Below are 26025 nucleotides of genomic sequence, written 5' to 3'. Positions count from 1 at the left end.
TTTACACCATCAAACTTAGATTGCTAAGGATGAAGAACCTTTTGTTCTTTAAAGAACCATTTGTAATAGCTGAAGAACCATCCACAAAATAAAAAGGTTCTTTGACGTATGATGGTTCTTTAAAGAACCATGAAGACATCTGAAGAACCATTTAAGAACCATAATTTTTCTGAGTGTAAGAAGGAATATTTTTGATGGATCAGAATTATATAATGAAATATGAACAAAATCTTTTGTTAATCATTGTTTATTAACTGAACCTTGTTGAATTTGAGTAGAACTGTTTTTTAATTTGGCAGAAACACGGCAGCAGTTTGAAATGAAACTATCCAGGCTGTAGAGTAGACGAGCAAAGTCAAGAATCCACTGAGATTTTCATGACAACAACTAAGAAGGATTTCTTAAATGAATTGTTGATACGCTGTTATAATAATCCACTGAGCTTATTGAATTTGGGGAGAAATGTCCTTTAATGTGCAATCACACAGTGGGCTGAGATGAAACTGCACACAGTGTGGGTGTCCCAGAAGAGGAATCAGTTAGAAATTTAGTGTCAGCTAGTAAGCAAGAATTAAAAAAAATATTTTTACAGATATCAAATTTGTTCTGTTATATAAAACTCTAATTTATACTAGTCAGGTGGATCATCAACGATCATATATCAGTGCAGTACCAGCAAAATTCAGACAGACACACAAACACACACATGCACAATTTTACTGTCTTAACACAGTATCATAAATCTAATTAGAATATGCTATAGTCCTTTAAATACCAATTTAAATATATTTCAAAAATATATTACAGCTTTTTTCAGTCTGTTGAACAAAAATCCCCAAAGAAGAAGAAGCACTACCATAAAACTTTGTGTAAAAGTGCAAGAAAGTTTAAGAGGCTTACAAATGACGGCTCACATAACTGCGGTGTTACAAGTCAACCTCCTTCATATCTGTCATCATGAACAATGCTATGGTTTGTGCTGGAGCGAAGCTGCACACAGCTGATATTATCAGAAAAAAATACATACTGATTCGATTACCTTCACACGCAGATTCACACAAAGACGACCAGCTGCATCAGCGAAGTTTAGAAGACAGACAGTGAAACTTTAAAAAAGGAAACAGACAGATTTGTGGGAATGCTGGGGCTGGGGAACATTAGTAATTAGAAACACAAAATGTTTCTAAGCATTTGGAAATGTTTGTTGGAGGGTTTAGAGGAGCTGAATCATTTTGTGTGAAAGTTAAAGTCAAACACACTCTTAGTAGAGAGAGACTGTGTCTGCAGATCAAACAGGTCTCACTGTGATGTCCCTTTAGTCAGACTCTGTCTCTGCTACATTAATGACTGAAAGTTGTCACGTTCTTATTTAGTTAATACTCTTTAAACCAGGTGTACACTTTTAGTTTAATACATTATAGATTCTCTGATGAAGAAATACGGTATATATATGTAACCTGATGAAGCGGTATCTAAAATGTTTTTATGTTTGACATACCAAGACTGTTTCACACTGCAGGAGTTGCAGATGATAAAACAAAGACTGTAAAGCGAAGCAGCTTGTTTGCTGTTTATCACTGCCTGTCCATTAGTCAAATTAATATTACTTTTATCAAAAATAATTTCCCGTCTGTATTTGGTCTTCCTCCATAGTCGCCATAGTCACATCATTGTGTTTTGTTGATGTTTCCCCTCCTTGTGATTCATTCAGTGTCCCCATGTCGGTCCATGTGTGTCGAGCCGTGTCTCTTAGTTTGTATCCTGTTTTATTTGGAAAGTCTCGTGTCCTGTGTTCAGTGTGTTCAGTTTTGCTTTCTCCTGTCTCATCACATCTAATTTGTCCCTGCTGTGTCCTCATGTGTTTCCACTTCCCTTATCATCCCTCTGTGTATATATTGTATGACTTTCCTTTTGTTCATTGTCCCTACATTGTTTAGTTTCACTTTAGCCATGGCATCATTATGTTCATTTCAGTCAGCTGTTCCCCCGTGTGTTTCCACTTCCCCTGATCACCTCCTGTCTGTATTTAAGTCCTCTGTCTTTCTTTATTCAGTGTCAGGTCGTCTGCGTTGCCTCCCGTCAGGTCTTATCACAGTTGATTCAAAGTTATCACAGTTTTGTCACAGTCAGTTAGTTTTCCTAGTTTGGTTTCAGTTTAGTTTTTGCCACTGCTCATGATGCTTTCATTTTGTATTCACGTTTATAGCCTAAATAAACAGCTTGCCTTTTTTTTCAAAACTTAGTTCTGCCTCCTTCCCTGTCTGCACTTGGGTCCACTTCATCATAACACTGGTGTACCCCACCATGACAGTTATGTCCAAGTTTTCCATGTTCCCAGTGTTTAGTTTCCCCACTTTAGTCTTGGTTAGTTTTCCTTTAGTTTGCTCCTGCCTTTTGTTTTGTTTTGCTCACCAGCCTTGAATAAACGGTTTGCTTTTGGTTAAACTTTTGTTTCCACGCGTCTGCTTCTGGGTCCACACTTCAACCTCCACATAGTCCACAGCCCACACTGTGGCTGGGGTCAGGTCACAGAGTTTTGGACTTTAACTGGCATTTTATGCAAGGTTTCATTATTTTCCTGGAATTTACTTCCCATGTTTTGCTGGCTGTGTGTTATGACTCTGGAAATTATTCTAAAAAATATTAATTTGTGATTGTTTCATGACCAGATCCTACAGACTCTTTACAGTCATTATGGGATGGTTTTACAGGTGGGGGACACTGATATTTTTCCTCCTCATACCAGTGTCACTACTGGTATGAGAAGAGACCAGTAACCTGTACTTGTATCTGACAAAACAATCAGAAACAGATTTTATAAGGGTGGCCTGAGGGCCTGATGTCCTCTAGCAGGCCCTGTACTCACTGACTGGAACCATGCATGATTGACATTTGCCATAGAATACCAGAATTATCAGGCCACCACTGGCAGACTGTGTTTTTCACCCTGAACACATATGACAGATATGAAAGGGTCCAGAGAAGTTGTAACATCGTTCTGCGTGGCCAGTTTGATAGTGGGCCAGTAATGACCCAAGAGGCATATCAGTGGAGGGAGGCACAGACATCTATGGGCTGGCAGCATCACCCTGACTGCAATTAGGCATCAGGATGAAGTTTCTGGACCTCTGGACTGATTACCAAACTCTACGCTGGTGCAGTGGTTGCTCCTCCTGCTGCAAGACAATGACACCAAACACACCTCCAGGCTGTGTGAGGGCTGTTTGACCAAGAAGGAGAGTGATGGAGTGCTGACCAGATGGTCTGGCCTCCACAGTCACCTGACCAAAACCCAGTGGAGATGGTTTGGGATGAGATGGAGCGCAGAGTGAAGGCAAAGACAGATGTTTCCAGGTAATACAAAATACTTCTTAGAAGCTTTTAATGATGCCACATCCAGCCCATACGGGTATCTTCTAATCGATTATAAATCTAAGACGCCTGACTATTTAAGCCTCAGAACCAATTTGTTGTCAGATCGTCAAGTTGTTTATATACCCAAAAAACGGCTAAAGCGGTAAAAAGGATGTCGTATTCACAGATGCAGAGAAACATTGCACTGTTGGAGTTGTTGTATAAATCCCCACCCAGCGTACGGAGGAATATTATTTGTAATGCAAGCATGGATTTTATTAATGCTCTGTGTGAGATATCGCTCAATGTTTTGAAAGGTGTTATCCCGCTGACTGATCAACAGTACTGTTAGGGAAAATATTCTAAAACACTTCTTCAGTAAAGACTGACAGATCAAAATGACTGATCAACAGTACAGACAGCTAAAAAAGAAGTGCAGTGGGAGGGGTCTTAGAAGGTTTGGGTGTATACACATACAAGCCGTTGCCATCCTGCTTAGTAGATGTTGGCTTGGTTATGTTGGATATCACATCAGACACTATGCCTGATGCTGCTGTTTTTAGGTGGGGTTTGACTGTGCTGACTCCTTTTTTAAACAATGGTACAGCAATTCTAAACAGGCTGCTGAACAAACCTCCCAGACCTGCGCCACATTGCGTGCTGGTCCCAATATAACCATTCAATTCGCCACCAGCCTGAAAAACGGTATGTGTTGATTTTGGTCGTCTATCAAATCAATTTCTATGTCATGGATTAAGGATTTCGAGACCTGTGTGCAGTGTGGGCTGTCAAATTGAAGAATGGCTCCCCGACGGTCATCGTCTGTTATATTTATTGCTCTTAATAGCCGCGCATGGGCGTCACCCACAAGCTGGTAATCAACAATATCTGCATAAATAAAAATGTTCTATTTTCCGCCGTATACGTCTGCAGGATGTGGTGCGTATGTGTTTTTATAATGAAGTACAAACGGGTCTTCTGATTTGAATCCTAAGATTTCTGCCAGTCTCCCTCTAAATGTGAGAACTGTGCCCCTATAGGGCCCATAACACTAACATAGTTACTAACTTCACTGTATTGAAATTCTATAACACCGACCTCATACGGTTCATTTAAAACAATAGGTTTTGCTAGCTTTGTTCTAAAATTAGATTTCTTATTGCCTGGATAAACATGTGCTGAAGCATTCGAGAAGAGGCTCACATAAAAGCCTGCGTTGTTGTTGTTCGTTTTATCCATTCCTTCCTTCCTTCCTTCCTCAGTCTTTGTCTAGTGCAGAATGAAAGTATGCAGAGCTGCGGCGTCTCTGTTAATCACACTTCAATGATGTCTTTTTCAGGGATCCATGAATTAAAATGAGAAGGCCAACCGAGCCATTTGACCAGCGCTAACTTTTTTCGGTCCTCTTTTTTTCTGCCAAGTATTTTCTCTATTTTAAACCTTTTGTTTTTGTCAATAGTCACCTGCTGTATCTCAGGTTCGTAAATTACACCTTTCACCGCAGCTCCTGTGAGATCCTCTAGTTTGTATACGGGAGGGTCTCTTCCTAAACGCTCCTTTATGGTAAAGTACTCGTCTGTGTAGGTCTGATGGTAACCCTTTCAGAATATGCCTCGTAGTTTAGATATTCTCTCTGTATCGCCCACATTAAATTTAAAAGTCACCGGTTTTTGGGGTTTCATTTTGTACAGGGTGTTAAAGACTGCTTTCTCATTATCTTTGCACACCTCGGTGGGGTCATTTTGATAGAGCTGTGATAAGACAGGTTATAGGACTGTACAAGATCTTGGATCACATTAACATATCTTGGCGAGTTAACTGATGTTAAGTATTTCCACATTTTCCCCTTTAAGGTGCGGTTAAAACGCTCTACCACACATGATTTCATTTCACTAAAGGTTGAAAAATGTGTGATGTTATGCTGCTCCATTAGTTTTTTAAATGTTTATTATAAAATTCCTTCCCTAAATCTGTTTGGAGTTTTTCAGGCACACGGCCCTCTCTCAGAATATCACCAAAAGCCTCAGCAACAGCCTGTCCTGTCTTGGTTTCAAGGCACCTAACCCATGCATACTTAGAAAACACATCTATGCATGTCAATAAGTACCTAACATTATCATCATCCGCAGAATATTCACGCATGTCAACCAAATCAGCTTGAAACTGTTTGTCAGTCCCGTTAACCAAAACTCTATTTCTGTATCCTTGCATTTCTGTATCCTTGCATTTCTGTATCCTTGCATTTCTGTGTCCTCTATCCTTGCAGGTTTATGAAGAGTATATGTGTCATCTCCTTTTAAAAACGCTCCACGTCAGGTAATGACGGCTTTAAGCCTGTTGCCTCACTGACAGCGATACGGAGCTTCTTTACACTTCCTAAACCCCCTGGGTGTGCAGGGTTGGGATATATTTTTCTCAGCGTGTTTTCCATAATCACTTTGACCAAACACAAATACAAATGACCAGAAAAAAGTGTTAGCATACGTTTTTATTTCATTTTCTGTGTAGTGCACAGTAAGGTTTTTATAACAGATGTACATTAAATCTTGTGTCTCCCAGACCAGTAGTTTCCAATCATGTGGAGCAGCGCTGATTTAACTCCGTGGGTGTGATGATTGGTATTTAGCAGGTATCCGACATTCTCATCAGTGGTGCAAACAATGTGCGGCACTGATCTCAGTTCACACAGAAGACGCTCTGCAGTGCTGATGATTTGTGCTTCAGCCTCACTGACACTGTATGAGCAAACAAACAGACGGATGGCCGGGATGAATCGGGGCGTCCGGAGCTTTTCCATCACCTCATCATAGTAGATCTCGAAGAAAAACACAGGTAGCTCAAACAGGCAACTCTGTTGTAACTGGCTGGGGTGACCGGATTGGCATCCATAACATATCTCCTGCACATACTCATTCAGTGCCGTCGACAGCAGGTGGAAGGTTGCGAGTTTAATGTTGAGTTCCGTTTCCTCAGACGGGTGTGATCCTGCAGAGTCCTGTGAGCATCCTGGAGAGGGGGGCGGAGTCGGTGGGGTCTGGTGTTAGAGTGAATTGTTAAATGTTTGTCATTTTTATGTTTACCATTTGTACATTGTTTTAACTCTGATGAAAGAAATTCCACTGTCCTTCCCCACACACACACACACACACACACACACACACACACACACACGTGTTTTGTGTGAACGGTCTCTCAATAAAGGCAGCAGGAGGAGGAGGATCTAGAGGTCATTTTCATGGTGGCCTCCCTTGCGCAAATAATCGATCGATCGACTGTCTTGTTTTCTTCATGATGAATAAGTCTCTAGAATTCGCGGGACTTGTGGAAACACAGATCCAACATCTGGATTAGCAGTGCTGGAGGGGGAGACTGAGCGGTCCACAACATGGCAGATGTTGTCTGTAAAAGAAATCCACACATTGCATTTTTAAAAAAATATCGGGTATAATGCCAACGTCTCTCACACAGAGACAACCTACCATTTGGTTTTTTTTGTTTTTTTCTGTCCTCAGGGTTTTGGGCCTCAACATGGCAGAAGGTAAACCAATCTTCGGGCCATGTGCGAGCCGATCATATATACAAGACGCGTCCTAATATTCTCATAAGAAGAGTTGTTTGTATGTGCTAAAAAAAACAAGCCTCAGAATGAAAACAAAATGAGGCTAATTAGTTCTTTGCCTTATATAGTGTACAAAGGTTGCAGCCTTGTTCTATCATGGAAATGTTAGTAGACTCCTATGACTCACAGAACATTTGAGCCGACCTGGTTTTCCATTTTAGGATGAAACCTCTTCTCACCCACACTCTGCTATTCATCTCTGTTTTTATGTTGCGGCTTTTGAGCCGGGTCGTAACACTGAAGATTACAAAGATCAACATTAAGACCAGTCTGTGCATTCAAAGCAGTGACAGAAAAGAGTGTGGGGCATTAACCCCCACTCACTGAAATGGCATCCAAGATGCCTTCATAACTTTAAGAAAAGGAAAGAAAAAAGGCAATAAAATGTAACTCTAGGAATCACTCATTTCATCCACCTTTGCCACCATTTTCCACATTAATTAGAAGATGAAATGAATCGATTAGCTCAAAGAAATTCCACTGCAGACGAGTGTTTTGGTGGTTAACCCTTGGTAAGTCCTAAAAAAAAAAAAAAAAAAAAAAGTACCCCTTATGAAGACTTAGAGCCAAAAATCGACCACGCCATAAAAAGTGCTATAAAAAGATTATACATTAATATTTTTCCACTTTAAATTAGCCAATATTTTAGACCTACTTCTCCTTGAAATATTCATATAAAGTTTTAATTATATTTCGCGATTTTAACCTTTTATATCCCGGTTTTGTCACATGAGCACACTGCCTTTTTTGGCAAAAAAAATGAAAAAATTAAATATTTTCCATAAAATACATTTGAAAGTTATATTTTATTGTACTTTTAATTAGGCCTTTGGATGGTCTAAAAATTACTACTGACCTTCATTTTGATCGGCCGTTAGTTTTTTTTGCAGGAGAACGTTTTTCACTCTTGCCCCAATAAATGCATATTACCTTGTTGCCATCTAAAATCAAATAAAAAGCATTATGTAAATAAAAATACAAGATCAGTTTGAACCAAATAAACATTTATTTTTCAACAATGAACAAGAACATGTATATGGTAAATGTAATTATGTATATTGTTGTTGGGAATGGGGAAATGTATGAGAGAGAAAGAGAGTGTGAGAAAGTGAGAAAGCAGTGAGAGGGTGGGGGGCGTGTGTGTGGCTGGGGGGTAAATGTCTTGCTCAGGTAGAGCAGTGGCTGCAGACAAATTTGCTGTGGGCTCGGCAGCTGAATTTTCCACATTTGCTGCATGTGTTTCCCACTCGCCTCCTTTTCCCAACACAGAGCTCACAGAGCTTCCTGCCCTTGGGATTTGTCACTCCAGAGGGGCCTGCAGCAGCACCATCCTGCGCATCTCTTACTAACTCAGCAGCGGCTGATGAGCGGGGAAGACGCTGTCTTTGTGACAAATGGGGCGTGATCAGGCCTTCTCCCACCTCTTCAATGAACATCCTCCTCCTGTGTGGCTTCTGCTGATGCCAGGCCTGATCCACGGAGGTCCACAGCATGAAGGCGTTGTAGAGGGAGACGTCTATGATGTGATGAAAAAGGGCCATTGGCCATCGATTGGTCCGTCTCCTGCAGGAGTAGGTGCCGACAACCTAACAAAAAATAAACATAACAAAAAAAAAACAACATAAAACCTCTGTATATTTTACACAAGAATATATGAAGAAAAATGAATAAAGGTGTGCGTAACTGATGCGTAATGACACCCACCTTATCAAGGTTGTCGACACCTCCTTTGCATCGATTGTAGTCTGTGATGATCGCTGGCTTTTTTCTCTCGTCATCGCTGACCTCCGGCCTGCGATGTTTCGTGCTCAATAAAAGCACATTCCTGCCCCGTCGGGGAATGTACGACACTAGGGTCTGTTTCGCTGAAAAGGCAAAGATCGAGGAGTAGACGGCTCTCCCTCTCATCTGGCGCAAAACGGGTGGGATTCCTTTTTTGTTCTGGCGGATTGTGCTGACCAGAGCCATTTTATTTTTGAGGAGTTCCTCTGCCAGTTCAGATGAGGTGAAAAAAATTGTCGACTGTGACGACATGCCCATGGAGCCCGTCAGTCATCTGCTGGACGACCCTCATCCCCTGGTTTACCTCGGCCGGTTCGCCCGCTGCTCTCCCGGTGTAAACCTGCAGCCGCCAGGCGTATGATGTCTTGACATCGCATGCTGCCCAGACCTTTATGCCGCATTTCGCAGGCTTTTTGGGGATATACTGGCGGAAACTGCACCTTCCCTTGAACGGTACCAGCTGCTCATCCACCGTAAGGTCCCGGTCTGGACTAAACAACATCCCCAGGCGGTGTGCCCACATGTCCCATATCTGCCGAATGGGAGCCAATTTGTCCGCACGTCGTGCAGGTCGGGTGAGTTTGTCATCAAATCGGAGCGCTCTGGTTATGTGACAAAATCTTTTCTCAGCCACTGAGGCACGGAAAATCTTCCTTCCCGTTTTCTCACTCCAAAGGCTGGCGATGGCCTCGTGCTTTGACCGGTATACACCGGACAAAATTAGCAGCCCCACATAAGCGAGCATTTCGTTGCTATCTAAATCTCTCCAGAATGAGATGTAGCGTCTGCCCTGAAGGTTTGTCATTGCAACTATATGCTGTATAATCCCATCAGTTATGTACAACCTGAAGCTGGAGAGTGGGTCCGTAATTCGGGCTACGGCGTAGTGGGTCGGTCCCGGAATAAGCCCCGTGGGTGCTGCGACGTAGCGCAGCGTCTCGGCGTTTGTTGCGGACCATTTCTTCCCATCTTTGGAGGTCCACGCCGCTGCTTCCTCCGGCGTCCTCCCCTCGTTCTCATCTTCAGAAGAAAAATCAGAGGACGACTCCTGGTGATCAGTGTCGAGAGACGAATCATCCGTGTCACCCCCGGAATCAGAGTCACTCTCGGCAGATGAAGAGGAGAGATCCTCGCTGTCAGAGCGCATCAGGATGTCCACTACTTCCTCGGTACCGTGCCATCGTGAAAATGCCTACTCCCGCGCTATGGCTTATTCTTATAACCTCTCCTGCCTGCACCTGCATAAACAAGCTGAGGTTGGCGACAAAATAAAGTCTAATTTGTTTTTTATTCTTATTTTCATGTTAGATTTGTTTGCATTGCAGGGTGTACTTCAAAGAGGGAAGGCTTTTATCTAAACTTAGAATGAGACAGACACAATTTTTTTTTCTTTTAGGCAGAGAGACCTTTATTTTATTTATTTTTAAATATAAAGGTCAAAATGCACCCTCTAACAGCCCTAAGGGCAGAAAATGGTCCCGAACGAGCAGCGGGCCAAGCTGCTGCTGCACTCGGGGAATGAGTCTGCCTTTCCCGGGTGTATGTCTCGAGCAGCCTGCTGGAAAAGGTCTATGTTCCAGCAGGCGTCACATGTGGAACAAGGGCGCCACCCGGTGGCCAAATAAAAAAAAATTACAATTCTAAGGCCCCTTGTCCAACACGGAACCGAAACAGAAGCCATCACCCATACGTTAATGGTAATAATTCTGCAGTGAAAAATAGCGTTTATAATGGGTTTCAATGGGGCGATTTATGGCTCTAGGACCTCATGTGGATGGCGGTTTGTAGCTTAGCCACTTTAAGCTAATCTAATAAACGGAGACTGCAATTCTAAAGAAAAAAGAAAAAAAAGGGTCGGAAGGTTTGGCTATATTCTATTCAACACAGTGAAAATGGCCTAATATTAAAAAACGCTGGGGATGAAAAATGGCTGTAGGTCCTACTGAGGGTTAAACTGCAAAGCAAGCCACGCATATGGTGCAGGCCACTTCTGTGGGCTCTATCAGGGATTTATGTGACTAGTCGACTAATTGTCACTAGTCTGTATCAGACTTACCAGTTGTTCAATCTAATTGTTAAAATTTCAATTGATGCCCAATGCTGGTACATTGTGTTCTAAATGTTAGGCAGCGATCTACCACCAGATGGTGCACTGTTGTTGAGAAACACCATAAATCTATTAATCTACCCTGATCTTCTTGTTAACACTGAGATCGCAGATACACGCAGAGGAAATTAGTTTCCTGAGAGGTGGAAAACCTCTCCTTTAGGAGAGCAGTTAAGTCAATGGGGGAGGGGCTCAGAGTAGAGTCACTACTCCTTCACATCAAAAGGTGACAGCCACCTTGGCCAGGAGGCTGTTCCAGCTGGGCACGTCCTACCAGTAGGAGGCCCCAGCATCCTTGGTCATGCTAGCCAGTTTACATCTATCAGCTGTGGTCAGGAGTAGTCCTTCCTGCTGCCCCCACAACCTGACTAGAAAACAGCTGTATAATGTATTACCTGAATCATTCTCGCCACACTTAGACGTACTTTTAGATTCTCAAATGATTGTCATATTTTAATAGAACATCATTTGTAGTAATGCATTTTCATTTGTATTTAACAGAATGTGATAAATGGTTTAAGATACCTCTGCGTCTAGTTTGACAGTTTCTATTAATCAGTTCTGAAAATCAACTCAATATCTGAATGTTCCTTAGTTTTACATTAGTTGGTTAGTCTAATTATTTCCCCCTCGATTAGTCGACTAGTAAATAAGACGCCAGGAACATCCCTACTCTTCAGACAAAATGTGAGTATGAATTACACACCAAGGTATTAAAATGGATATGGAGTATGGCTTTGGTTTACCATAAACAGCTGATGTAAGGACATCATTAATGTACTCTGTCCAATGAACACTGGAAACAAGACTGCACTGACCTTGCTGGCAAACCTCAATGAGTTCAGAGTTTCCCCAAAGCTGTCGGGCTCCGGAGCAATGTTAACAAACATCAAGCTGCAAATAAAGACATCCAAAATTAGTGCCAAAGAATAAACAGTCACAATCTGAAGTGGTGAGATCAAACGCTGTTAAATATTTTTTGGGGATAAATTCCTTCAGTTTTATGTGTCGTCATTATAAAGATTTGTGATGTCAACAAACTCACGTTTTGCCGTTTCCCCCCCAAACATCCCTGAAGGAGGTACGTGAGCTTCGAGTTCCTGTAAGCTACGTAAGTCTCCTGGAACACAAAGGCCAAAAAAATCATTAATACTGTAAATGTAAAGAAAGCAGGTGTGACATCTAAGACTACAGAAACTGCAGCTGCAGACCTTTTTGGCCAGAGCGGCGATAACGACGCCCAGGTTGGACAGTGAGCTGTTGATGGCGGTCATCTCTTTGAAACGGTCACCCTGAGACTGGCTCTTCACCATTCGCTCACTGCCAGCCAAGTCCACCAGGCACAGAGTGGCTACACACACAGAGAAAACCAACTCTTATAGGAAGCAGTGATCCGTTTTTCCTTCCATTAAAGGTAGTTTTAATACTTTACAAAACACTTCTTTTAGCGCTCAGGGGCTCAAACATTAACGTTGAGTCATCAGAGCAGATTTTGCACTGGTTACAGTAACAATAACTAACCAGACTAAATATTATAGATCCAAAAAGAAGAAACCACATTCCTGATGCTGGTACTTCCAGTGTGATACATTTGCACTTGACATCCCTGCCGGCATTAACTCCCTCAATATCCAGCTGGAAGACTGAGTGGGAGCGAGACGAGCGGTCATTCTGGGCTGTCTGGGCAGTGGAGCGATTCTGATTGGCCAAAGCAATCAGACGGAGAACCTGAGAGGACGAGGGAACGTTTTAAAACATAGAGCATCGATAAAGTTTGATGTATTTTCAAAGTTTGGTAACAATTTGTCAGCAGATTTGAAATTAATTTGTTCTGAGCTACAGATGTCTGTCTGCTGTACCTGATCCTCATTGGAGACCCGCTCATAGGTGAGATTAGTGATTGTCAATTCATTGCTGGCTGTCTTGCGGATCTCATGCTCAGGTCTCTTGCTGGACTTGCCGGTGAACACAAGGTCCCTCAGGGTCTCATTGTAAATTTCGACGAAGCTCGCTGTGAACGTGAACTGTGAAGTGAGTGGGGGTTAATGCCCCACACTCTTTTCTGTCACTGCTTTGAATGCACAGACTGGTCTTAATGTTGATCTTTGTAATCTTCAGTGTTACGACCCGGCTCAAAAGCCGCAACATAAAAACAGAGATGAATAGCAGAGTGTGGGTGAGAAGAGGTTTCATCCTAAAATGGAAAACCAGGTTGGCTAAAATGGCTGGTGCCACCAAGGCAAAGACTAGTGCACTGCCGGGAAGCTTGCCTCAGGTATGCTTTTATCCACACCTGACTAGGTGTGGCCAATTAGCACCAGCTGAAAACACTGAGACGATTAGAAGCTGCAGAGGGACGTAACATTCAGTATTGATATTTGTAAATGTAAACTATGAGGATTTATTTATTTTTTATTCTTTTCTTTTTTTTCCCTCTTTTTTTCTTTTTCCAAATAAATGTCCCGATTGAGTAATGAAACTAACCCAAAGGAGAATTCTAACAATATTAGACAGGCCATTCAATATGCTTTATCGTGGACAACTCGTGGCTAAACCCCCCACACACACACACACACACACAAACCTCTAATCAAACATGAAAACGGATAATCCAGCTGAAGCTTCAGACAGCCGTCAGACAGTGAAACACTGCCATCTGCTGGACGCGAATAACAAAGACGCTGCTTTGACGGGTGAGGGAGTTTCAACAAGTCTGCAACGACTCAAGCATCAAACTACAGAACTATTCTAGCGGACATGGTGCTCTAATGACTGCTTCATTAACGCAGCTCAGAAAGGATCAAACATATCAATAAATCATAAAACACAAAACGTCTCTTATTGCCCAGGGCTCAGGAAGTGAGTGTGTTCCTTATAGCCTATTAAACCTTAGCAGGTTATTTTGATGTGTTACAGATGAAACAGCTATCCAGTAACATTCAGCTACAAAAACGCTTTTTTATAATTACTTTTTTACAGCTTCGCACTTTTACACAAGTTTTATCATCAGTGTCACAATGGCTGCTGCTAAAATTGAGTACAAGATATTTGTTGGCCTGATTAAAAGGTCTTGATGCGTGCTCAATCATCAGGGAAGTAAATCTCCAAAAGTTGATTCTGTTCTTCTGGACGTAGCGTTTTCAGTCAGAGAAACCAGCCGACTGAAGGAACAATGGGCTGGGAGGTCAGTTCCTTAATCATGATTATGCAAATTCTCATGACCATTGATCAACAACCACTGATCAATGGTCTTGAGTACCATTCACAGAGAGTTGGAGAACGGCTGCAATCACAGCATTGTAAGATGGTGACAGATGTACCCTTAGGCCCCCTCCTTGATTCAGAGAGGGTCTTTCCCTTTTCACGTAAATGGCCTCCTTGACTCCGCCCTCAAACCAGCGTTCATTGCAGTTATTGTTGACAATCACATTGTGTCGTGTAACCATCCAGCTCACATATTCAATGTAAATGATTTGTTGAACTGAAGACATGATGAATGTTCCTGCATTAAAACACATCCAGCCTAGTGTTCTCACTCTCCCTAAATGGATCTGTTACATTAGTGATATATGGGAGTTGTGTTTCAGTCTTTTCCACATGAGGACATTTACATTTAGTTTTTGCTTTACTGATGAGTGGCTGGTTAACCTGCAGTGGTTGAAGTATGTGTCGGTCGTCTGGAAGAGTAGGTGTAGAAGACGTCTTTAATGAATGTAATGCTCTGAAGGTGTCAGTGATTACTGTGAATTCATTATAAAAGTGGATTTCAGTGAATAAAGTGAATAAAGACAGGCCCTCATGGTGACGCTCAGGTGTCCATAAAGTGTAACAGGAGAGCTTTGTCATACTTTCAGAGATTTTACATGAGCCAGTCTTTCAAAAATTACATAAATAAATAATTCATTCATTCATCCACAGGAAACACAATGCTCATATCTGAAAGTAAACTCTGATATATATCCCCGACTAGAGTTACTACTAAATAAAGGATCGCCCCAAAATGACTAAATATATAAAGACACTCTCCAGAAGAAGTTAAAGGGATTTTATTTATTGTACAAGCAATATCTTCATAAGAATTACAAATTCTGCAGACATATTACCTTCTTACTGAACCTGAACAACTCACACACAGACGTGTCTGCTGCTTATCTTTGTTCAAACATGATGTTTTATCTTCTCTTCAAAACACATTACTCATCTTTCTGGCATCGTGTTACATGAAAACACCTGCATTCTACCTGTGTCATTGTACCACAAAGACAATGATTGCAACACTGTGCTTGCAAAATAGAAGAAATAAGACGACCAGCAAATACATAAAAGATGGTAAAAGTGATTCCATCTTTGTGTCTCCTCCCATTGTTTCCCCAGTCTGTCTAGTTCCCATATTCCCAGGACACCGCTGGACAACAAGTGGGTATTCCAAGACTGAGAGACAGCCAGAGTTGGCAAAAGATCAGACATTCTCCACTTAAGTAGAAGTAAAAATACTATTGTTCCAGTGAAAGTTAAAGTACTGATTCAACTTCATTACTCAGCTAAAGCAAAAAAGTACAGGCTCGAAGCGCTTACAGAGAAAAGCAGACAACAGAATACAACAGAATGCTGATGGCGGCAGTAACACACACTTGGAGGAGAGGCTCCAGCCGTCCATTCCAGCCCTATCCCTAACATTAACTCTAACCATAACTTTAACCTTAACCCTATCAGGTCTTGTTTTACAAAGCGATTCATGATTAGAACAAAAAACACATTTACACATACCGATGATTTGTCACATAGCATCGTTACCTGTTGGGATGAGAACGTGTTGTTTCCAGAGCACCACAAATTGGGGTGTCTGTAGCTCAGGTAGAGCAGGAAACCTACTAATCAGAAAGTTGCTGGTTCAATCCCCGCCTGCTCCAGCCTGCATGCCAAATATCCTTGGGCAAGACGCTAACCCCAAGTTGCTCTCCGATGCATCCATCGGGAGGATGAATGCGTATTAATGTTAGATAGAAAGCACTTACAGAGAAAAAGCATAGAAAAAAGTGAGTGCATGAATGAGGCAAGTTGTAGAGAGTAGAAAGGCTTTATACAAGAACCAGTTCATTTACCGTTATATTTTAGTTTCATTTTCAGTTCTGTACTTTTTACATGTAATATTGATTCATTAGATTGACTACATGTATTAGACCTAACTTGCTGACAGCAAATTTAAACAACCGTAATAATTTATTTTCAGCGTCTGAAATATTTATTTAGTTTGTTTTTTGTTTTCTTTTTGGCTCCTGATATTAGTCAACTACTATTTGTCAATGTTGAACTAATAATGAATCTAAGAAAAGCTATTTGTCACGGTTGGCCAGCGTCATCCGTGGGGATGTGAGGAAGGAGGAGCCAGGCACGGAGCTCTGAATGCAAGCAGTGCGTTTATTTACAGTGAATGGAAAATAACAATAAATCCGCAGTGCGTTCCCGACTCCCGTGAAATGTCCTCTTCCCAGTGCTAGTGTTCCTTGTCTCCGCTCCTCAGTGTCTGAGCACCCCGTGCTCGCTGCCCTCTCGTCTCCACGCTTCTCCTGGGGAGATAACAAACAGGCAGCCGTAAGACACATACAATGCGGCAGACTATCCGTACTGACTGGCCGAGAGACTAACGTGAAGTCACGCAATGATCCAGCGTCAGAGAGAGCGCCACCGCATTCTCAAGTAGCTCCTCTGACAAGGCTTGATCAGCTGTGTGATGGTCTTCAAGTGTGGCCAACCACCTGGCAGGGCCACACCCACCAGGCCTGAAGGTGCCTGTAAACAGGTGCTCTCAGAAACTCCGGCATCCACACACACACACAGATATACCTGCAAGCAGGGAGAACGAGGGACAGCACACCAAAAACACACATGTCCATAACTGCTGGGTCGTTTAGACTCCTGAGCTGTGCACGAGGGGTCGAACACCCACTGGAAGGCCGGGCACTCGTTTTCAACCGTAATATAACTGATGTGCTCAGGTAACCTGTAGCGCCATGAAACCACTGTCACACCAGGGCGCATAAAAATGATGCTTTAAGAGACTGATGGGATCGGGCAGCAGGGAAAACATCCACAAAATGCTACTTTCAGTTTGACTCCCTAAGACTACCTAAACTAAGTAGAGTCATTACATGCTTGTTAAAAGCAAACTCTCATATAGTTTTTAATGTGCTTCTTTCATTACAATGACTAGATAAAGAATGTGGCCCTGTCTCTATTTAACACTGGCTACCCCAAAATGTTTCCAAACCTACAACCGTAACTTTCACTGAGAGATTTTTAGATACGGTTATTGAAGCTGTGGGGTTAATTTTTTAAGTAACATGAGAGAGAGGCAGCAGCATACTGTTAGATTATAATATTATTTTATGCCATGTTATACCCCTAACTAAAGATTGTGAATTATTATGTAGTTTTAGTTTGCATTATTCTCCTGAATTAGAAGAAGCTGATAACTATTGCATTAGTTAAACTGATTTGCATTACATTAGACTGCTGATTTATTGTGGATGAATGATATTGTTTTATGATGCATAATACTGCTGCAGAAAGCCATCGCCTTATTTGTCTGATTAGAAGAGAACAGAGCATGCTGGAGTTTTCTGCCCCAACTCAGCAGGAGCAGATAAACGGGGAGCCAAGGTCGTAGCTTAGGCGCCGTGTGAGAGAAAAGCATGTGAATGTTTAGGCTTTTATGATAAGGTGGGAGAACCAGAGGCTATAAGAGTTTGAGCAATGCTCCACCATTTTGAGATCTGAGGCTGTCTGCATACGGTGTCCATCTCCCACGCGTGTGATCATTAAAATCATCGTTTGACTTAACCCGGCCGGACCAGTGTTGTTATTGTGGTTTTTTCTCTTGTCTCTTGTCTCCATCCCCATATTTTGAACCATAACAGTACACACAGAGCATCAGTGATAGAAAGCTAGGCTAACATAGCTACCTGTTCAAGGAGAAACATGTATAGGCCCATCTCAAGTGCCAGTGAACATCTAAATGATTCAGGGAAGACTTTGGAGAAAGTGCTGTGGGGAGATGAAACCAAATTCCAATTATGTGGCTTTAACTGACCTTTTGAAATAGGAGTGTGATGCAAAAAATAGCATCCCCGCAGTCAAGCAGAGAGATGGAAACATTATGATGTGGGCTACAGGACGACTTAGTCGGGGTTCCAAGCAGTCAGGAAATGTGACATCGTCAGACTGCAGGCCACGGATTGGCTTGTCAGTCGCGGCACTCAATGAGTCATGAGACGGTGTCTTTCACTAAAATCAAAACTGCAGTTTTTTTAAAAACCCTGCAACAAGGCAAATAGCTGCACAACACCGTGGTTTCCAAGTGTGACAAAAAGCCACAGATACATCATTCACACATTCACACACTGGTGATGGCAGCTACATTGTAGCCACAGCTGCCCTGGGGCGCACTGACAGAACATTGCAGAACCTTCAGCACCTCGTATGAAAAATATTTGACTGTGTGCATGCTTTTAGCACTGTTTGGATTTGAGAAAATCTAAAATAAATCGAAATTTGCTTTTAGAAGTTGTTTTATAAAGTTCAGTGGTATATTATGCATACAATAGGACATCTATTTAGATTTACATCTTCCACAGAAAAAACTGCACATTACTGAAACTTAGTATACTGGACTTTGTTGTTGTCCCACACAGGTTCAGTTTCGAGTGGTAGATGGCTCAGTGCTCAGTCAACCAAGATTTTATGATAGTGGGCACAATGAGATAGATAAGCTGCTTGTAAACAGTACTTTTATGCTCTCTTTTTCCATTTGGATAAGAAAGAAAGAACCAGGAAACAAAGGCAAACAAATAATCTGTGCCTTTATCCCAGATTCACATTATAGGAACAGCTGCTCAATGACCACTGTAGTCTTTGCTTACAGCACTTTTATCTAGATCTATGCAAAGTGATCCACTACACCTACTTTTACAGTTAAATCATTTTATGAGCACTCATGCCATTTTAATCTGAGTTTCTACTCAAATACAATCAGTAAAGAAAAACACAGTCTGTGACGTTTGTTTTGAAGGAAAAGGTATTCCCTGCAAATGTTTATCTGTGTGAGACTATTCAGAAAACAGTCATTTTGTTTTATAGGTGAGACACTTGGCCTCTTTTTTCCTTGTTCTACGTTTGTCTTTTGTCCGATTACTCTGGAACACAAGATGGAAAACTGATATTCTCATGTTAAAAATATAGAAAAAGGATTTTATCACCCATAAATGTTAACTTCTCATGCCTCTAAGCACAAGCAGGAGCAGAAGTGCCCTCTGCAGTTTGTGTGTGGAAGTGCAAAAGCTTACAGCACCTGGTTTTCCCAGGCGGTCTCCCATCCAAGTACTGACCAGGCCCGACCCTGCTTAGGTCACGATATCGGGCAAGCAGAGCTGAAGAGGAGGATGCAGGAGGTCTGTGCGTGTTCAGCAGCCTGCTGCATTGGAGTTTGCCTGGTAACAGATGACTCAAACAGCCCACACACCCGCTGGACGTGACCGCAAACATGCCCCCCTACACCTTTTACATAGCCCGGCTGCTCGAGTTCTTTTGCTGGTTTTTCCCGCGACCCCCCACCTTCTTCAAATCCAACAAAAGTGGTATCAAACGTTTATGCTACGTTTGTGCTGTAAAATTTTTTGTTTGTGCTGCTATCATTTTAAAGATATTCAAGAAAATTTCTAGAGGTCCCCAGAGGTCAACCAGCCCCCCCACATTATTTAAATCAAACAAAACTGGTGTCAATCAACTGTGCTACGCTTGTGCTGGTTTGTGCTGCTAAAATTCTCGTTTCTGCTGCTTCTGTTTTAAAGATATTAACGAAAATGTAAAGGTCAAAAGGTCTCTTCAGTATCCTTCCTGATGGCAGCAAACTGAAGACGCTGTTGAAGAGATGAGTGGAGTCACCTGTAATGAAGAGGACCTTTCGAATGAGGCAGGCACAGTAGATCTCCTGGGGAGGGAGGCAAGAGAGGACCCTGCAATCCTCTCCACTGCTCTCACTACCCGTTGTCATATTTTTCCTGCAGGACCCAGTGCAGGAGTCATACCACACAGTGATGCAGTTGGTGAGGATACTTTCAATGGTGCTCTTTAGAAGGTGCTCATAGTGGGGGTTGAATCTCTTGTCAGCAGAGTGAAGAGAATTGTTATGTGCATTATTATTCAGCCCCCTTTGGTCTGAGTGCAGTCAGTTGCCCATAGACATTGCCTGATGAGTGCTAATGACTAAATAGAGTGCACCTGTGTGTAATCTAATGTCAGTACAAATACAGCTGCTCTGTGACGGCCTCAGAGGTTGTCTCAGAGAATACTGGGAGCAGCAACACCATGAAGTCCAAAGAAACACTCTGATGGACGTGTGGACAGCAATGCTGCCTTGAACAGTACCGATGTTTCAGGGCTGGGTGACGTTGTTGGGTGGGACATCTACATCCTGACATATCAAGGTTACTTTACTTTTAGGTCAATTTGCTTTACAGAAAAATAATAGCATTTGTCATCAAGATATTTATATGACTGCACTTTCTCAGGTTTGTCCGGATTTCAAACTGTTCTAAAAGTCTTTTGATTCAAATCTGGGGCTGTGTTATTGAAAGAAGCAGAGAAATCGATGAACTGAAGTCCTTTACTCTCTACATGTTTGACAATCAGGTGAAGTAGAATCAAAAGCACGTCCTCCACTCCTCTATTGGGCTTATGTGCAATCTGCATGGAATCAAGCTGAAGTTCAGTGTCTTCCATAATCACATTTCTGATGATTTTTTCAAAGACTGAGGTGAGGGCAGCAGGCCTGAAGTCGTTTAGAACTTTTGGACGACTAGATTTAGGACCAGGAACCACAACAGCTTCTTTCCAAAGAGAGGGCATGAACGATTTATTCAGAATAACCTAAAATATGGGACTGAGTTGTCTGTGACGGTTCTCAGTCATCCAGGTCATTGTAGACTAAGGAGCTTGCAAAGAAAAGCGTCTGGACTTCTTTGAGTTGCTTGAAGACGTTTCACCTCTCATCTGAGAAGCTTCTTCAGTTCTAAGGGTCAGTTGGTGGGGAGTCCCAGATTTAAACCCAGTGGGAGTTTCCCCCCAAAGAGGGACAAAGGACCCCCTGATGATCCTCTACGTAATCACATGAGCCAAGGTGTGAAAGCGGGTGGGGGTCCTAATCAGCCAGGGTTTCGGGTGAGCTCATTGTGAAACCTGGCCCCACCCTATCATGTGATTTCCTGAGGTCAGATGGCCCAGGATGTGAGTGGGCGTTAAGGCGTCTGGGGAGGGAACTCAAAACTGGATTATAGATTATTTATATTATATATTGATATTATTTATCTGAATATTTATTTATCATAACTCTGTTTCTACACTCACTTTATATGAGTGCTTGTTGTTTCTTGTATATTTGCTGCTATGACAACTCAGTTTCCCTCCTGGATTAATAAAGTTTCTCTGATTCTGAAATACAGTGAGCCATTATATTTGTAGTTTCTAACTAACAATATAAAGGCTCTGCAACCGATAGTGCCACAGCACGTCCCACTGGCAGCTGAAGGAGCTTTTATACAAAGGACTTTGTAATTGAAGCTTTATTTATACAGGTCGGCTCATTGAGACTCAATGTCTCATTTACAAGAGAGACCTGTTCCAGACACACATATTAAAATTACAACAATAAGAGAAAAGTTTGTGTAATGTACTCAGTCACATTAAAAACGAGAACAAGTTCCCAGAGATGGTTTCACAAAAACATGTGTACGTCTTTTGAAGTCTGCAAGTGAAATCAACGGAGAGCCTTAAATCCTTCGGTTATGTTTTCCATGAAGACGGAGCAGAAAAGGAGAACGCCTTCTTCCCAAGCTCTGCATGAACTGATGGAACAGTGGATGTAATGATGTCCTGAGACTGCAGGCTGTGACTAAACTGTTTGCCTAACATGTACTCTGATGAATAGGAGGCAGTAACCCAGAAACAGATTTATAGATAAAATGATACTAATGGACCATCCTGTGTAAGACCAATGAGGACCAGTTAACCAGAGAACACAGAGTATAGTGGTGTTCTTCTGTTGTAGAGAAAGATTAAAAATATAAGACACTGGCTCAGCTATGATATTTGCAGCCAAGTGCAAGAAGGAAGGAGAACGATTGTGAGGACGAGTTTCTGGTGTTGGGGCTATTCAAAGCCTTACAAACCTCTTCTACTGTGACAGGTGTGAAGGAAAAGGTATCAGTAAGCAGGAACTACGAGCAGAGTTGTGTGCAAGAGGTTTACCATCAGATACTGTGCTGAACAAAGAGCAAGAAGCAACAAAGTGTTTGTTAAAGCAACATTTCAGTTTTGTCTGACACAGGAGTGGAGTCGATATTTAAGTGAGGAGGAAGCTCTGAGGAGTCACAGCTGGCAGAGACACTTTATAGTTTGCCAAAACCTCCTACGGTCGTTTGGACTGTCAGTCGTTAAAGTAAAAAATAGTTACATCTTGATGATGGAGGCAGTAATCCGATTACACAGCTAATGAAAACGTAGCCAATCAGCATCAGAGCCAGACTTCCTGCCCAGGCCTGGTTTCTCTCATGTAGGAGATCGGCCGGTACTGAACCAAACCAGGCCTGTCCCGACCTTTCACCCTGACCTGGCAAAAAGGGGCGTGTCTGTCCACAAAGTAGACACAACTCTCCTGTAAATGTTCCCAAACTGACATTGTCAGCCTGTTTAATACGACCCCAGTTCAAACTGATGTGGGCTCGGAGCGTGAGATTTTAGTGTTTCTCACAGCACCAACTACGCAGTGATCACTCAGGTCGTTGGCAAAAACTGCAGATGTGGAAAACTTACGCAGCATATTAGTTAAAAAAGGTCAATAAGAGCAGATTTATCTGGGTGTTTAGGATCAAGGCGTGTGAGGCTTTAAATAATTTGAGTCAGTTTTAAAAACAAGCAGCGTGCCTTAAAATCATCAGACACAGAAGAAAGCCAGTCCCAATGAAAATCATCCATCTGAAAGACGTCATTAAAATGCAGCTCAGATAAAAGTTGAACCAGAGACGGTGATGTGCTGGGGGAAGCAGGTGGAGGCTGATAGCAGCCAACAACAGTCTGATTTCCAAACAGATCAATAGTTAAGGCCAAGATTTCAAATGGCTGAGGTGCAGATGGAGAGAACAAGACTTGAGCAGCAAGACAGAGCTTCACATACACTTCCAGACCTCCGCCTTTTCTGGGACAGTCTGAGAGCTAAATGTTAAATCCATCAGTTGCTACGTTTTTATCCAGTAAAGATTTGGAAAGTCTCAGAAACAACAATGATACCAGCACCGCTTGAACAGGCCCAGATTCCAATCATATCCATGTTAGGAAGCACACGACGTGATGCACGTGTAACCCAGACAGTTTTTAACATCTGCTGGTGTTTCACATTCAGCCAGAGGCCCAGGGTTAGGTTGGATACCAGACAATAATAAAAGCATCGTTATTAGACTCTAGAGCTCGTTTATAGCTGACACCACATGTAGAGTTTAAGTTCACACAGAGACGATGACATTTTTCTAAAACCAGCAAACAATAAACAAGAAATGTAACAAGAGTTTCAGAAGAAGCTGTTTTACAGAGAAATGATTCCCTGAAGACAAAATTATTATTATCATCTTTATTTCTCCAGGTGAAAATTTAATTGAGATTAAAAATGTTGTTTTCAAGAGAGACCTGGCATCATGGCAGCAAGAGTCAGAAATACATCATAATTCAAACAAATACAAAATAGGAAAAACATCCTACATAAACTTCATAAAGTTTCATTAACAGACTTTGAACAATGGACTTCAAACTTCCCCCCAAAACAACAGAAACACATTTGAAGACAATGAATGACATTTATCCCTCTAAAGAAGGACTTAGACTACGATTTAATATGAATGAGAACATGTTCATAAATGGATGCAATCAAAGATTTCATCAATCCCTGATTTACAGACAACAGAACATTTGGTTTGATTTCACAAGATAAGAATGACGACTGAGTTGGAAGATTGTTTTATGTTTAGTCAAATCTTTCATACATAAAGTTGGATTACAAAATCATCCCCTAAATTTGTTGTTTTATTCAAGGAATTGAAATTATAGAGAAAATCTGTGAAATGACTTAAAGAAAACAAACCACAAAAACTCTATGATTCTCTAAACCTCCTGGTTTAGGTCGGACACCTTTCTGATGATGAGTGCATCTAACATTTCCTCAGAAGTCAATGTGCCATATGATTGCATTAGCAATAAATTACACACTATATAGAACCACTTCATAGGATTATATTTGTGCGCAGATGTTTGCAGCTATCAGCGAATATTTATCAGCTATTTTGAAACAAAGAAAGACTTTTTATCCATAACAGCAAATGAACTGTACAACAGAAAATACAAATGCTATTTATGGTCTCCTCACAACAATGATAAGAAAAATAAACTGGGCTAATATGGCATGTTTGTTACTACAGAGACACACATGTTAATGTGATCTCTGGTCTCCTCTGAGTGGGAGTTATTATAACTGACTGTAAAAAGTCAGCACAAGGAAAATAAACTGCACCTAAACTTGGTTTATATCTGACCCAGACAGACTGCAGGTCATAACTTCTTACCTGAAGTTCAGTTCACCTGACACTCGGACCGGCAACCGCCTCGGGTCTCTGCTCCTCCTGCCTCCCCTTTCACACATCCACCTGCTGCCTCTGTGGAAGCTCCGCCAAAGCCACCACCAAACAACTGACTTATTTTTACACATCGACCAGCATCCAGCCAATCCGCCATCTTTCATTGTTTATACCGTTACAAAAAAATAAAAAAACATCATCAGCCCATAAAAACGAAAAATCATCATCAGTATGCCCGATGGCCAGTCCAGCTATGGTCGTGCCATCAGTTAACCCTTCACGTGGCAGCTGTGACACGCGTGCCCAGGGTTGCCGACCCCTGCTCTAAAGCATCTGATTTGGATTCCTGAGATCAAATATATTTTCCTTTGTGTTTGTTTTCTTCCCATTTGTGGCTTTAATGTAGTGTTACATCCTGTTTGTTTGCTTCCCTCTGTATACATGTCCAGATTCACTGTTATGTTTCTATTCTTACATTGCTGTGTGATCACTGTTCCCTCTGCTGACTGATGTGACCTTTTGTATCTCACACTGATACTTGTCATATTTGTATCTGCGCCTAAAAGATAAAAAGTTTTCCACGCTAAAACACAGCTCCACCTCCTGCAGTTCTCCCTCTGAACCACTAGATGTCTCTGTTATCTAAATGAAGACGTGCAGCACAGCAACCACAGCAGCGCTCAGATCACACGTGTCCTGTTATTATGTATAAAAGCATGAAACAGGTGAGACAGGTGGGATCAATATTAATGTTGTGGAAATATATGAAAAAGCAACAGAAGAGTGAAAACGTTTCCTGTTTCTAGAAAGATCTTTCAGCTCACAGCTGCTCACAGACTGTATTTACAAGTGACAAACTGCAACTCTACAGTACATCTACAGTATATATCAAATATATTCTGTATTCAAATCTATTGAGTGATGTTTGAAAGTCTTTCCAGGTGAGTTTGATCCAGGAGGGTCTGAAGCCAGAGTCAGACAGAGACTGTGCAGAGACTGTAGAAGGACAGAGCAGCAGCAGAGCAGTCCAGATACACTGATGATCCTCTGTCAGATCCAGAGGGACACACAGGGATGATGCTGGACTCTACATTGTGTCTGACAGTGGAGCTGTTCTCAGAGCAGTTCACTCTGCAGCACTGACAGTCATCTGCACTTCTTCTCATTCCTCTGTCAGTCACTGCTGGATGAAGCTCTCCTCTCCACCTCCCAGTAACATGGCCCAGTCAGAGCGTCTCTACACACAAGCTGCTGCTGCTTCAACCTCTCTGGATCATCAGGACACAGCTCCTCCTCTCTCAGCACACACACCGTCCTGTTTACCATCATCAGCTCCACCTGCAGAGAGAAGAAGGAAGAGCAGAGGAGATAAACGAGTGTTTCCAGAGACTCTTCATCAGCTGTCAGTCAGTGATGCAGCACATCCAGTATCAAGAGCAGCAGGGACTTCAGTGCTGGGACTGTACTAGGACTCATTGTTGCTTCACTTT

The 26025-nt window shown here is 42.0% G+C and overlaps 3 protein-coding genes across 3 annotated transcripts in view; all 3 read right to left on the bottom strand.

The window, feature by feature from the left end:
* LOC147336380 (uncharacterized) overlaps window positions 1–26025 on the bottom strand; it is a 67026-nt gene that overhangs the window by 15133 nt on the left and 25868 nt on the right. The window lies entirely within an intron of this gene.
* Window positions 11339–15650, bottom strand: LOC147336383 (carboxy-terminal kinesin 2-like). The gene is made up of 6 exons (XM_086286185.1): window positions 15630–15650; window positions 12722–12886; window positions 12452–12590; window positions 12074–12213; window positions 11908–11982; window positions 11339–11756 (listed from the first exon to the last, which is right to left on the bottom strand). Exons 1-6 carry the CDS (start codon window positions 15648–15650, stop codon window positions 11742–11744), a joined length of 555 nt encoding a protein of 184 aa, XP_086142311.1. The 3' UTR covers window positions 11339–11741.
* Window positions 16357–26025, bottom strand: part of LOC147336382 (protein NLRC3-like) — a 26547-nt gene continuing 16878 nt past the window's right edge. Inside the window, exons 6-8 of the mRNA XM_086286184.1 lie at window positions 16749–16863; window positions 16549–16706; window positions 16357–16429 (exon numbers count right to left, since the gene is read on the bottom strand). Coding sequence (XP_086142310.1) covers window positions 16357–16429; window positions 16549–16706; window positions 16749–16863 — 346 coding nt within the window. The remainder of the gene's footprint in view (window positions 16430–16548; window positions 16707–16748; window positions 16864–26025) is intronic.

This window comes from Aulonocara sp. 'chitande type north' Nkhata Bay, linkage group LG3 (genome assembly GCF_057382095.1).
Source record: "Aulonocara sp. 'chitande type north' Nkhata Bay isolate Kocher_YH1m ecotype deep benthic linkage group LG3, A_spYH_male_GT1.1, whole genome shotgun sequence".
Taxonomy (NCBI): domain Eukaryota; kingdom Metazoa; phylum Chordata; class Actinopteri; order Cichliformes; family Cichlidae; genus Aulonocara; species Aulonocara sp. 'chitande type north' Nkhata Bay.
Note: the sequence above shows the minus strand (reverse complement) of the source record. Positions and strands in the feature narration are given on the sequence as shown.